The sequence below is a fragment of the Nannospalax galili genome, unplaced genomic scaffold (assembly GCF_000622305.1).
Source record: "Nannospalax galili isolate Female #2095 unplaced genomic scaffold, S.galili_v1.0 scaffold1233, whole genome shotgun sequence".
Lineage (NCBI taxonomy): Eukaryota > Metazoa > Chordata > Mammalia > Rodentia > Spalacidae > Nannospalax > Nannospalax galili.
Window position 1 is genome coordinate 1,095,925 of NW_008333791.1, and position 15,000 is coordinate 1,110,924.

General features: G+C 40.6%; 1 protein-coding gene across 1 annotated transcript in view; it reads right to left on the bottom strand.

The window, feature by feature from the left end:
• Window positions 1–15,000, bottom strand: part of Efcab14 (EF-hand calcium binding domain 14) — a 52,416-nt gene that overhangs the window by 5,863 nt on the left and 31,553 nt on the right. Inside the window, exons 7-9 of the mRNA XM_008828529.3 lie at window positions 14,813–15,000; window positions 9,015–9,126; window positions 7,412–7,531 (exon numbers count right to left, since the gene is read on the bottom strand). The exon at window positions 14,813–15,000 is cut by the window's right edge and continues 4 nt beyond it. Of these exons, the coding sequence (XP_008826751.1) occupies window positions 7,412–7,531; window positions 9,015–9,126; window positions 14,813–15,000 (420 nt within the window). The remainder of the gene's footprint in view (window positions 1–7,411; window positions 7,532–9,014; window positions 9,127–14,812) is intronic.

Genomic DNA, 15,000 nt, shown 5'->3' on the forward strand with positions numbered 1-15,000 from the left:
CAACCCCTATGGAAAGCAGTGTGGAGAACTCTTCAAAAACTACAAATGAACCTACCATTTGACCCAGTCATACCACCCCTTGGCATAGACCCAAGGGACTCATCCTTTTACTTGTACATCCATGTTTGTTGCTGCTCTTTTCACATTAGCGATGAGATGGAAGCAACCTAAGTGTCCCTCAACTGATGAGTGGATAATGAAAATGTGGTTCACAATGGAGTTCTACTCAGCAGTAAAGAAAGACAAAATCATGAAATTTGCAGGTAAATGGATGGAACTAGAAACTGTTATACTAAGTGAAGTAACACAGACTCAGTGAAACAAATGATGTATGTTCTTCATATGTGGATCCTAGCACCAAATCCTTATAAACAAATATCCCAGTCACCACTCATCAAAGAAGCTCATTTTGCACCAGTCAGAGACTATTACCAAGTACCACAACTGGTCACACACGGACATTGTCTATGAATGTCCCAGGCCTAAGGGACACATCTACAATGCAACCACTACACCTAAAGCTCATGGAACATAGAACAAGGATAAAGAAGAGGACACTAGTGAATCTCTCAGTTCTCATCAATGAAGCTCCCTCATGCAGCAGAGGGCCAGGAACACAAAAAATGGCCAAAGCATAGAGACCAAGAATGCTGGTCCTTGGATAGGACTCCCTTATTAAACTTTACCCACCCAAGGTCAGGGACCATTTTGGAATAGGGGGTGGAAAGATTGTAAGAGTCAGGGAGGAGGTGCATGACCATATCAAAACAGAGTTCTACAAGCTCCTGGGAATCTGCTCATATGATTCTATGGCAATGGTGTTGGCATACACAAGTCCCATGAAAACTCAGGCAGACAAAAATCAGGCATAGAACTGGGAAAATGAACAGCAGATGCCAATCGTATCTGAAGAAATATTGGCAACTGATTGCTGCTAGGTGAAGAAGAGCTGATCTTCCTAAAACAAGGGACTCTAAATAGGCTGACTAGACCTCAGTGGATGGACTTGCACTGGGGAATGTCTGGAGACACTGACTTGATACAGTGGGCCTTAACAGGGATGATAGAGTATATGTGCTTCAGTGGGGGTTGAGGGGAGCTATGGGAGGGTGCCAGTGGGGACGGGGGTATAAATATAATTTGTTTGAGTTGTTCTGTATGAAATACACAAAAATTCAATAAAAACAAATAAAAATATAAATAAAAAAGATGAATCAACTTTGAAAAACATGAAGATGCTCTACATTGCATAGTATCAAGTATTTAGTTAAGATTTAATTCTTCATGTAAAAAAAGCACATCCATTTCATTAGTATATAAATATGCTTTCATCCTTAATAGATCAGAAAATTATATGTATATGAAAAAACTGTTTTAAAATAAATTTCCTTATGATATTAAGTGTTTGACTTATGTACCTAGTTTATATACCTGGGGAAAATTTCTCAGGCAATAAGGGGTAGCATGTGAAACATGTTTTAAACATATTTTTAAAAGCTTGCTATATAGTATTGTTTCTCACCAAAATAAAAGCAGTGACAATTACAGGTGAGATGGAAAGACTGGCTTTCTCACAGATCTAGGCCTTTCCTTTAGATTTTGCAGATTTTACTCTATGCTGAAAGAGCAGAAAGGAATCAAGTCTATTTGATAGGAGCTAGCCTATAAAACAGACCATTACATACTGTGAGAGTTCTTGTTGGATGGGCAAGTGGGGATTAGACAAATGTCTTGGAAGACTGTAAGTAATAACAGTCCCAAATATCCACTCAAAGCTCAAAAAGGACAGTCACTTGCCTAAGGTAACATAACTCAAGATATGTTAGAATACAAATTTTTCCTTCCTTCCTTCCTTCCTTCTTTCCTCCCTTCCCTCCTTTCCTTCTTTTCTTCCCTCCTTCCCTCCCTCCCCCTTCCTTCTTTCCCTCTTTTCTTCCCTCCTGCCCTCCCTCCTTTCCCTCTTTTCTTCCCTCCTGCCCTCCCTCCCTTCCTTCCTTAACCCCCTTCCTCCCTTCCCTCCCTCCCTCCCTCCCTCCTTCTTTCCCTCTTTTCTTCCCTCCTCTTTCCTCCCTCCCTTCCTCCTTTCCTCCCTTTCTCCTTCCCGATCCCTCACCCCCTTGCTTGGCCTGTCTTCAAGTTACATAGCTGAGGCTGGGCTTGAACTCCTGATCTCCTGCCTTTACTATCCAAGTGCTAGGATTATAGGCAGGCCCCACCCACATGTGATTCATTTTTGTTGAGACAGGGTCTTACTATATAGCTCAGGCTGGCTTCAAACTAGCAATCCTCCCCCGAGGTTCAAGTGCTAGTGTTACCCTATCATGGCTGGCTACAGATACTATTACGTCTCTGGTGTTCTTTGTATTACATAATACTATCTCTCTGGATCCAGAAATAAAGGAGCTCAAGAGCCAGAGACTCAAGATTACAGTGAGTCTATTTTATAATCACGAGGATGGCCATCATCAAGAAGTATTGGTGAACATGTGGACAAAGTGGATCGAGTCTTTATATGCTGCTGATGAGACTATAATTCAGTAGAGATATTTTGGAAAATAGTTTGGCAGCTCTTCAAGAAATTTTATGACCTAACAATTTTATTCCTAGGTCAAGAGAAATGAAAACACATATCCCTAAATTGCACAAAAGCGGAAACAACCCAAATATACATCAGCTGATGAATGGATGAATAAAATGTGGACATACCACACAATAGACTATTATTCAGCCACAAAAAGGAAGTATTACTTCATGTCACATCACTAGACCACTATAATAAAAGTCGCACACACAAGGTCATATATTGTATGATTCCATTTATTTTAAAAAATATTTTATTTTTATTATGTTTATGTGTATGAATGTATTGCCTGCATGCATGTAAGTACACCTGTGCCATACAATGCTCACAGAGGTCAGAAGAATGTGTTGGATCCCCTGGAGCTGGAGTTACAGTTAGCTGCCATGTGGAAGCTGGGATTTAAAGTTGGGTCCTCTGCAAGAGCAGCGAGAGCTCTTTCTTAACTGCTGAGCCATCCTTCTAGCCCCATGAGATTCCATTTATATGAAACATTCCAAATATGCAAACCTAGAGACAGTGGTTGCTGGGGCTGGAGTGAGGTGTAACTAAGGAGTAACTTTTTAAAATAATATCTTATTATTTTTATTTTATGTGTATGAATGTATTGCCTGCATGTATGTGAGTGCATCCGTGTCATGCAATGATGCAGAGATCAGAAGAGGGCTTTGGATTCCCTTGGAACTGAAGTTAAGGATGGTTCGTAGCCGCCATGTGGGTGCTGGGACTCAAACCCGGGTCCTTTGCAAGAGCAGTCAGTGCTCTTGACCACTGAGCCATCTCTCCAGTTACTATGGAGTAACTTAAAAAATATTTTTTCTCTCATCTATTTATCTTGTGTGTGTGTGTGCATGAAATAGTGTGCATATGGGGGTTATAAGAGAACTTTCAGCAACTGGTTCTCTCCTTCCACCATGTGGCATCTAGGGATGGAACTCAGGTAGTCAGCATTGGTTGCAAGCACCTTTATCCTCTGAGCCATCCAGCCAGCCCCAGGAATGACTGTTAAAGGAATACAAATTTTCATTCTAGGATGATGGAAATACTCTGGAATTAGATAATGGTGATGGCTGTACAACCTTGAGAATATACTAAAACCCACATGTTTATAATTTTAAAACAGTGATTTATCACGTATGTATTATATCTCAATAAAAAAGAACTAAAGGACTACGTATTGCTTGTATTCTCTCTGCATTTAAATTTTTTGGTAGTTAAGACAATGCTATCAGTTAATCTATATTTTAAAAAATTCCTAGAGCTCAGCATTGTGGTGCATGCTTTTAATACCAGCACTCGGGAGGCAGAGGCAGGCAGATCTCTGTGAGATCAACGCCAGCCAGGGCTACAGGGAGATCCTGTCTCAAAAGGACCAAAACAACAAAAAAAATCTATTTCAAGTAATGGGATTAGAAAGTTTCCCTCAATAGCCTGTGACATTTAAAAAGGACTTGAGCTGGATATGGTGGTATGTGTCTGTAATCCCAAACACAAGTGTTTGAGGTCAACCTGGGCTACATGAGACCCTGCCTCAAAAAACCTCCCCAAATAAAAGTTTAAAAGAAATAAAAATAAATAAAAAGGACTTGACTGTTCCTACATTCACAGAGATTTATTCTTTAATGCCAAAGAAGGTTATTGAGGCTTATTTTTCTTTAAAAACCTTCCTAAATTATTTTCATTCATTTATTCAAGGCCACATTTTGATTCAATAAGCCTCTTGCCATTTGGTTCCCAGGAAAGAATGAAACTGGGAGGCTGGAGAGATGGCTCAGAGGTTAAGAGCACTGGCTGCTTCTGCAGAGGACCTTGGTTTGGTTCCCAGTACCTATATGGTGGCTAACAACCATCCATAACTCCAGTTCCAGGGGATCCAACACCCTTTTCTGACCTCCTCGGGCACTGCACATAGGCACACTTACACACGTTAGGCAATACACTCATACACTAAAAATGAGAAGTTCTTATAAACTTCTGAGTAGGTTCTACCTTCTACCACGGCCCAGCAATGCAGCTGGTAAAGATGCAGAAACTCTGACAGCCAGAATGGCAGATGGGATACTTCTTCCTAATGCTTGACAACAAGTGGCCCTGATGGAAAACTTTATGTGTTTTTTTTGGGGTGGTGGTGGTGGCATAAGTTGATACAAAATATTATGTACTTGCCAGTAGTGTATACATCAAAATGACTGCTTCCTCTACTTCAGGTCATTTCAAAAGTGTGGTCATTCAAAAGGATCAAAGGCGGCAACTGAAGACTGAAGCATAAATGTTAAGACTGCTATTCCTTAATCTAACTCAAGGATCTCCCTTGACTTATTCTCATCAGTTCTTGATATAATAGTAGAATGTGAAGTAGGCAACTTATGTTGCCCTTAAATATAACACTCCTTCCTCCCTAGAAAACAAAGGAATAAAGTAATGTATTTAACAGTTTTATGCTTTGAGCATTAATTATATATAAGTGATTCATTCAGTAACATTCATGTGCACCAGCCTCTGCTAGAGGCTAGAAGTGAATGGATATAGACCTTACTCACGGAAGCTAAATTTTGTTTCTCCCCAGGGAATTTTAAGAGTGACATATACTAAATGGGTACAAAGAAAATAGGTAATAGTACACAGGAAGAGCCTATACCAGACCTGGAAGATAACATACAATGGCATGTAAGTTAAAGTGAAGAATCAGAGAAAAGTATGTGGTCAGAACTAGGTGACTCTCCAGTTAGTAAAAGCAAAACCAAATTTTAACATCACAACAAAGAGTAGAACACATTATTGGAAGCAAGGTGAACATTATTCTGTGAAATACAAACTTTCTATGAATATTTATTTTGCTGATTTTCAGAGGGCTCTGAAAAAGAGGGTCAACTTTTACTTGTTTTGCTAATCTCATAGTACTATATTTGCTTTTTCTGCCCTCTAGACTAGACTACTAGACTATATTATTATGATGTTCTTAACCCCTGATCCATCTCTCCAGCCCTCATTCATTTTGTCTTTTTGAGACAGGGTCTCCCTGTAGCCCCAGCTGGCCTGGATCTTGCTATGTAGATCAGGCTGGCCTGAATTTCAGATCTGCCTGCCTCTGTCTCCTGAGTGCTGGGGTTAAAGGCGTGTGCCACCATTCCTGGCTCTAGACTATAAAATTCTTTTTTTAAAAATATTTTATTTATTTATTAATTTTTTTATGTGTATGTGGGTATTGCCTGCACGTAGGTAAGTGCAGCTGTGTTGTGCAATGCCTATGGAGGACAGAGTCCTTAGAACTGGAGTACAGACAGTTGTTAGCTGCCATGTGGGTGCTGGGATTTGAACCCTGGTCTTCTGCAAGAACAGCCAGTGTTCTTAACCGCTGAACCATCCCTTCAGCGCCTAGACTATAATATTATTGAGGAAAGAAATTCATCTTTTCTTTCCTTTTGTAAAAAAGTATTTTATTTATTATTTTTATTTTATGTATATGAATATTGCCTGCATGTATGTAAGTGCACCTGTGTCATGCAATGCCCATGGAGGTCAGAAGAAGGTGTTGAATTCCCCTGGCACTGGAGTTATGGACGGTTGTTAGCTGCCATGTGGGTGCTGGGAATTGAACCTGGGTCTTCTGCAAGAGCAGCCAGTGCTCTTAACTGCTGAGCCATCTCTCTAGGTCCTTGTTTCCTTCTTTGATACATGATTTTGCTACATATAGCTTGGGCTTCCCTTGCTCTTTATGTCCCAGCCACCTGAGTGCTGGGATAACAGGCATGTGTCACCATGCCTGGCTGAGACTGTATCTTACAATGTATTCCCATTGTTTGGCATGAAGTTTAATGAGGCACTTAGTGAATGAATGAAGATCTTTAAAAAAATGAGACAGTATGGTACACTGGTCAACAGTGGAAACACTGGTAACAGCTTTAACTTGAATTCTGCCTCAATCAATTATCTGCTGCTCAGACTTACATAGTTTCCTGAATATGGCCCATTAAATGTTAGCTATAACTTGTATGTGTACATCTATGTGTGTGTACATGTGTGAGTCCAGAGGTCAACCCTGGGTGTCACTCCTCAGGTACTAGCCACTTTTTTTTTTTTCTTTTGGTCTTTTTTGAGACAGTGTCTCCCTATAGCCCCACCTGGCCTGGAACTCACTATGTAGACCAGGGTGGCCTTGAACTCACAGAGATCCGCCGGCCTCTGCCTCCTGAGTGCTGGGATTACAGGGTGTGTGCCACCATGCCCAGCTATCCACTTTTTAAAAATTGTTTTTTTTTTTTTTGTGTGTGTGTGTGTACATGCGGATGTTAGAGGACAATTCTGTGGAATTGGTTCTCTACTTTCACTTTTACATGGGTTCCAGGGAAAGACTTGGGTAATGAGGCTTCAAGGCAAGTGCCATCTTCCTGGCTCCTGTTCACCCTTTTGGTTTTGTTGAAATAGGGTCTCCCTGTAGCCCCAGCTGGCCTGAAATTCACTATGTAGACCAGAAATATACAAATCTGCCTGCTTCTGCCCCTTGAGTACTGCACCCCCCATGCTTGGCCACATTTTTGTTTTTGAGACAGTGTTTCTCACTGGTCTGGAACTTGCCAAAAAGTTAGGCTGGCTGGCCACTGAGCCTCAAGGATCTGCTGCCACTTCATCAGCACTGGGATTCTAAGAATTTACCACCACACTTAGCTTTTTAAAAATATGTGTTCTGGGGAGCGAACTCAAGTTCTCTTCACCAGCTGAACTCTCTTCAGTTCATTAGATACAAACTTTTTAAATAAGTAAAACATTAAAAATCTCCAACAGTTATGACATTTGAACATTCCCACCAAATAGCCTGTAAGTATAAAAATTTACCTTTGATGCTAGAAATTCCTGGTAGGGAGATAGGTTTTAGCTGGGTCTCAGTTTGGTCTCCAAGAAAGTGTGAAAATTTTGGCAATGCTGACGGATTTGATGTGAAACTCTGTACTTGCTCTGTAGCAAACACAAACACATTTATTACAATCAATGCCAACAGCAAATTCAACTAGTATTGAGGGTCACCTTTTAGGACAAAGGCATATATATTTAATTTAAGAGAAACAGCTGAGAATTAAATAGCATAAAAAGTAGAAAGGTAAAAGCACAGACTGAGGTATGTTTTGGACAACCAAAGATGAATTAGTTTGAAACAGAACTCTCATGCCAGGTGAGTATCCCTAATTTGAAAATCTGAACTGCTCCAAAATCTAAAGCACTCTAAAAAGTACTGACATGACAGAAGTGGAAAATTCCATGTGATGGGTCAGTCAAAATAAAGGTGCCCTAAAAATACTGTACAAAAATAACAACAGGTTATATGCATACACACACACACATACACACATAAAATGTGTATATGAAACATAAATGAACTTTGTACCTCCCAAAGATATCTTACTATACATCCACAAATATTCTAAAATATGAAAGAACCCCAAATATGCATCACTTTGGGTCCCAAACATTTTCGATAGGGAATAATCAAACTGTAGCACAAGTTAACATTATGTATGATTACATGGTAAGAATTTAAGTTGTCAAGTGACCACAGCATAGTAGCTGGATAGTAAAGATCTTCTGACTTCCTGGGAGATGTGCTCTAAGTCTGGTCTGGGAGCACGTGCCACCAGCCATGCTGGTGTTAAAAGAGTGCTACTGCCAGGTGTGGTGGTGCACACCTTTAACCCCAGCACTCGGGAGACAGAGGCAGAGGCCAGCCTGGTCTATATAGTGAGTTCAAGTCAGCTGGGGCTACAGGGAGACCCTGTCTCAAAAAGACCGAAAAAAAAAAAGGGTACTACCATGATTGTAGCAGTGTTAGGACAAGGCCTTCATTATAGTTGTTTCCCACACAAGAGAATCCAAGGAAGGCTATCCTGCATTTCCAAACCTGAAAAAAACTTGTAGGAAGGGAGGTCAAATCCAACATAGTCTAGGTACCTTTGTTATAGCCTCATCGAACCTAAATCATAAATGTTAGTTAATAAATCTGATAACATTGATAAATTTTGTCTCTACCTAAAGCAAAGTGGCCTTCCAGCTGAATACTTTCATCACTCTATGTTAATGACTTTCAGGAGGACTAATATTTATTTTTAAGTAAATTTTATGCACTTACAAAAATGGAAACAACATCTAGGACTGGTTTAATATAAACTATGACAGTAGCATTTTTGCCTATAATTGGGTGCAGGCAGCATGGAGAAGTCTATTTCCAGCTAAACATTACCCATTCTTCCCTTAATAGACTAGAGTACAAATCAAGTACAAAATGGACTTTTGCTAAATGAAAGTGAAGTGCATCAGCTTCATGTCGGTGCACTCAGGCATCACTCATGCGGTTCGATCAGTGCTTCCGGAACCTTCCCTATTACCCGTGTGGGAGGCAAGCAGCCCAAAACTGCGTGAAATATTCAGAAGTCAGCCTGGCACTTACCTTCCTCTGCAAACTCTGGAGGCCTGTCGCTTTTGGGTTTGTTTGTGAGAGCATCGATCAGCTGTAGTCTTTCTCGTAGCTTGTATACCTGAGAATTTGAATTATCTTCTTTCTGTCCAAAACAAAGATCACAGAAGGCTTAAGGTAGAAGTAACACTTCACTGGAGCCTCTGCTGTATTCCCAGAGCCAGTGCTTTGACCTCTAGCAGGTTCCCTCTCAAGTCAAGGAGGGAATGCACTGACACATACTAGGGCTATCTTTGGTGCTCAATGTCGATGAGTATGTAGCTGGATTTGAGACTAGACTATTAAGGGAACATTATGCTCTAGATGATCTGATTCATTGTGAACATTTGGCTGATAGGGAAAGGCATGCATGCATCAGCAGTAAAGGAAATGTATCCTTACTTAGGTGCTTCCTCAATGAGGATATTATTTTCTAGCAGCTATTTTTAAAATTTATTATTTTTATTTTATGTGTATGAGTATATTGCCTGCAAGTATGTGAGTGCACCCATGTCGTGCAATGCCACGGAGGTCAGAAGGTGGCTTCGGATTCCCCTGGACCCGGAGTTAAGGACGGTTTGTAGTCGCCATGTGGGTGCCGGGAATTGAACCCAGGTCTTTTGCAAGAGCAGTCAGTGCTCTTAACTGCTGAGCCATCTCTCTAGCCCTCTAGCAGCCATTTCATACTAACTAAAAAACTGTGTTGAATATCTCATATGACCTTGTGACCAGGTCATTTGAGGCAGAGCTTTAAAAAAAAAAAAGCAGCTGAGCCCAAGCAAACCACAAGTATTCCCCTGATCTACATACTGTCCTTATTTTGATGATTCAACTGGTGACAGGAATTGTCAGGGACATGAAGGAGTTGTAATATTTCTAATTCAAACTGTTGCTTTATCTGTGAGAAAGCTCCCTCTTCTTCCCAACTTGATTGAGGGTGGCATATAAAATACATTTAATTGTTAAAAAAAAAAGGAAAGTTCAGTTTCTATGAGCTTAATTTCTAACTGCTTTTGCTAGTATGAAAAGGCCTCACTCTGGGTTTAAGAGAGTATGTGTGAAATCCTTATATTCAATGTGTTTACTTATTCTTTTCCTATCTTCATTTCTACCCTAATAGTTCCTGTTCAGTGGGCCACTTGGTTTATTTAGGAAGTGTCACCATGGACATATGTAATGAAACTAGGTACTAAATGCTTACTGCTAGGAGAAACTGTATCTGGTTAGGATGCTTTGATGAGGCAGCACAAAGGGGCTGAGAGACTGGGATGACTGTTATAAAATACAAGGTATCTGACAGTAAAGCCAAGAGATTTAGGCAGAAGTGTGGTATTGTGTTCTGAGGTTTAAAAATGTGCAGAAGCAGTTCAAAAACTCAACAAAAGCCCAACTTATAATGCATGGAAACCTTAAATGTATGCAACTTTAATTAAATAATACAAATTGCTAAGGATGAAAAAAATAGAGCTAAAAAGCCTTGCATCAAAAGTTGCCTATAATATGGTTCTAGTCCAAGTTCACTTCCTCTGAACTGCCTATCCTCTGAACTCAAACACACTGTGCATCTCAGATGACACTGTAGTCACTCTGTCACAATCTTCCGGGCTTTTTCTTTACCCCATTCCAGGACACACAACGTTAACAGTATAATTGGAGAATGCCGCAATCAAACTCTTTCCTGGCATACCAGAGCATATCACTGATGGCTTATTTTATCTACACAATATGTCTGGGAAGAACAAAAAAGTAAGGTTACAAGGTGGGTATGGTGGCTCATGCCTTTAATCCCAGCGCTTGGGAGGCAGAGGCAGGTAGACCTCTGTGAGTTTGAGGTCAGCCTGGTCAACATAGCAAGTTCCAGGCCAGCTGGGGCTACAGGGAGAGCCTATCTCCAAAAAAAAAAAGGTTACAAGGTGAAGGGAACTGGCAGAGGCTTGTTAAGATTGCAGCCTAAACAAGACATGATTTTTAAGCTGGATCCCATTTTTAGATTACCTATGCCTCTGTCCTCCATCATTGGTGTAGATAACTGTCTCAGCCTAAAGGCCATTTCCCTAGGGGTGCCTTCCTGATTTTTGTTAATCTCCTTGTCATACCCTATGCTTTTCCTTTGTAGCACTTATCAGACTTGTGATCTGTTTAGTTTTGTATTAATGTTTTTGTGATGTGCACCAGGTCTTGTGTCTGTCTCATTCACTGTGGCCATCCCAGTTCCTAGTAAGGTGCCTGCTGTGGTATTCACGAATACATTACTTTACTAATTGCTTTGTCTTGGAGTTTTAGTATAAAGACCAAAGTACTCTTCTTGAGAAGGAAGGAAGAACAGGTTACATGCAGAGATGCTGATGTATTTTTTTTGTTGTTGTTGTTGTTGGTCTTTTTGAGACAGGGTCTCCCTGTAGCCCCAGCTGGCCTGGAACTCATTATGTAGATCAGGCTGGCCTTGATCTCACAGAGATCCTCATGTCTCTAACTCAGGGGTGCTGGGATTGAAGGTGTGTGCCATCATGCCTGGCCTCAAACATTAAAACGTGAATGACATCAAATATTTTTGTGCATGCATACAGTTTGAGTGCGTGCACAGGTATATATGTGGAGGTCAGAGGTTGACAATCCTGGATTTCTCTCCATCTTATTTTTTAAAAATATTATTTATTTATTTATTTATTTATTTATTTTTATTTTATGTGTATGAGTGTTTTGCCTGCATGTATTTAAGTAAGTGCATCATATGAGTATAATGCCTATGGAGGTCAGTGTGAAGGTCAGTGTCAGATTCCCTGGAACTGGAGTTATTGATGGTTGTTAGTCATCATGTGGGTGCTGGGAACCAAAGCCAGGTCCTCCGCAAGAGCAGCTGGTACTCTTAACCATTGAGTCATCTCTCCAGCACCACAGACTCAGGGATCTACCTATCTCTGCCCAACTCCAGCACTGGGTTTCAGACTTGTACCACTATGTCTGGCTTTTACATGGGTGCTGGGAATCTGAACTCATGCTTGTGTGGCAGACACTTTACCAACTGAGCCATCTCCCCACTCCCAGTATTTAATGAACGCTTTTTAAACAAAGTGGTCAAACTTATTTCAACATAAATCACAAAGGAGTGGGAGAATGGAAGAGAGCAGAGGTGGAGGCAGGGAGACAAAGTTGAAATTGGGGCTTTTAGTTGTTTTAGTCACAAACTTTAAAACTTTGAAATACAAAAAGCGACAGAACTTCTGCCCATATTCAGGTTGGGGTTGATGCTGTTGGAAGAAACAGTTGGAGAGAGGATACTAGTACCGATTTTCTCTAGTGGCTAAAAATAAAAAGAGGAGGGCAGGAACACCAAGGGGCTTGGGGTGGTAAGCTTTCACAATAAACCTTGAAAACCTTCAAGACATACTGTTCATCAAATAATCCAAAGTTCTCAGCTCTACTTAGCTTAGCGAGTTCAAAAGGGCTTTAAAAACTAGGGCTTCTCACTCAGAAGGCAGAGGCAGAGAGATCTCTGTGAGTTCAAGGCCAGCCTGGTCTACATAGTGAGTTCCAGGCCACCCGGGGCTACAGGGAGATCCTATCTCAAAAAGACTAAATTAAACCAACGAACAAAAAAAGAACAAAACAAAACTAGGGCTCCTTTAATCTTCACAGCTTTGTAGTAAATTACATACTATACACTCTTGTAAGGCAAAGGGGACAGGTCTTCTACTCTATCTTTAAAACCATATCCAAGCAACTTGCCAAGGTTCCACTGTGGCAGAGCCAGTTCAAACATTCCTTGCCATGCTCACTTCCAGCTTTGGTGGAAATTTCCTATATTTGGTTTCCATTGTCGGAAAATATATATGCCTCTGTCTTTGCTGTATGGAATCTTTAAAGGGAGACCTAAAACAATTATGAAATGATCCACATGGATCCCAGTATAATGTATAGGTGAAATGTAACTAAACAAATAAACCACATTTATTCATGAGATCATAAACCAGTAAACCTCAAGGTCAACCAGCATTAGTGATCAGTTTTCTGACATATATAATGACTTGTTGCCCTTTTTAAGTTGAGCTGCTCTGATTTCACCTTTTTTAAAAACGTTTTTCATGGGGCTGGAGAGATGGATCAGCGGTTAAGAGTACTGACTGCTGTTGCAGAGGACCTGGGTTCGATTCCCAGCACCCACATGGCAGCTATGAACCATCTTTAACTCCAGTTCCAGAAGCCATCTTCTGACCTCTGAGGCATTGCACGACATGGGTGCACTCACATACATGCAGGCAATAGACTCATGCACATAAAATAAAAATAATAAAATATAAAAAAATGTTTTCATGAGCATTTATTAATTACATACAATGATGGGTTTCATCATATTTCCATACATGAACATAATTGTTCCAGAGTTTGAAACCACTGGGAAAAGACTACCAGACCCAAATAAAATTTGAATTGGTCAAATTTATTAGGGCTATAGCTGCCTGTGGTCCTTTAGTCAGATTCAGGACCCATGGCCCCGAGGGGAGTGTGAAACTAGCTTATAAAGGCAAAACCCATACATATCATAGGAATTTCATCACACATGAGTAATGCCAAGTGGTCCTGAGTAGGGTCAGGATGGCCCAAGTTAGCAGATAAGCAAACTACAGAAGCCAGAACAAGCCTGTGTTAGTCCTTCTTTAACAGATGTATAGAGACCTATTACTATTGTTATTTAGGCTTCTTGACTGCAGTGGCTGGGAGGTGACCAAGGTCGGCTACTCCAAAGAAAGCACTCTTCTAAGGGGAAGCAACTAAGTTCAGGCGCTTAACCTTGAAGCTATTTTTCTAGCCTTTGAAGTTTAAAGTGATGGCTTTATACAAACTCAAGAAAATGGAGTTACTTTGGCTATTACAATTTGGGGGACTCCATTTGGGGCCATTACATAATGTATTCATTTTGATCATACTCACCCCCACCAACCCCCTATCCATCTCTCTTGTCCCCTTTTTACTAACCTTATTTTCCCCAACCAATCCCCCTTCTCCTTTCATTATTTATTTATTATTTCTTAGTGACCCAATTATCTTTATTAGGGTTTGTTTACAGGAGCAACTTCATTTGTTTCAAATGGTGTTCCTAACATTATATGCAAAAGAATCCCTGTAATATGTAGACAGAAGCAGAATATATCTGAGAGACAAGTTCAGGGTTAAAGAATGGCAAAAGATTTTTGGTAACGGTCACTCCTACCAATTCTAAAACCTTGAAAACACACACATATACCCACCACACAGAGAAAGAAAGAGAAAGAAAGAAAGAAGTAAAAAAAGCTGGGAGTGGTGGTACATGCCTTAATTCCAGCATTGGGGAGGCAGAGGCAGGTGGATCTCTGTGAGACTGAGGCCATTTTGGGGTGGTCTACATAGTGAATTCCAGGCCAGCTAAGGCTTCAGGGAGACTGTGTCTCAAAAGCAAAAGCAAAAGCAAACCAAAATCAAAAAAATCAAAACCCAAAAGACTTCCTTTGGAAATAGTGCTAAGCTTCCCTAGCAGATGGGCCACTGGCAATATAAGAAGAGATTTCTTATCTCTGCCAACAAATCACAGTGAGGTGTTGGCAGACTGCCCCTCACACAGCCCTTTCTAAATGCAGACCGTGCCATTCATTTCACAGAGATGGTGTAAGGGTTAGAGACGTGGGTTAAACACAAACCAAATGAGAGTCCCTTAAATATGCCAGAACACTGTTCTCAGGAGGTAGGGGAATATCATCTATGTACAGACAAAACACTGGAACACAGAACATGTCACAGAAAAATCTGAAAAGGCTTACCATCTGGGAGGTCAGGTTTGTTCTCTTTTTCACCTTGCTCAATGCGACCACATTGCTTTCTATCAGGCTGAGTCTCTGTGTCAGATTACTGAGTGTCTCATCCATCCCTTCCAGTTTAAGATCATTCTGTTTCTCGTATCCCATTAGAGTACTGTTTATCTCCTCTAAAGAATTGTGAAGGTACAATA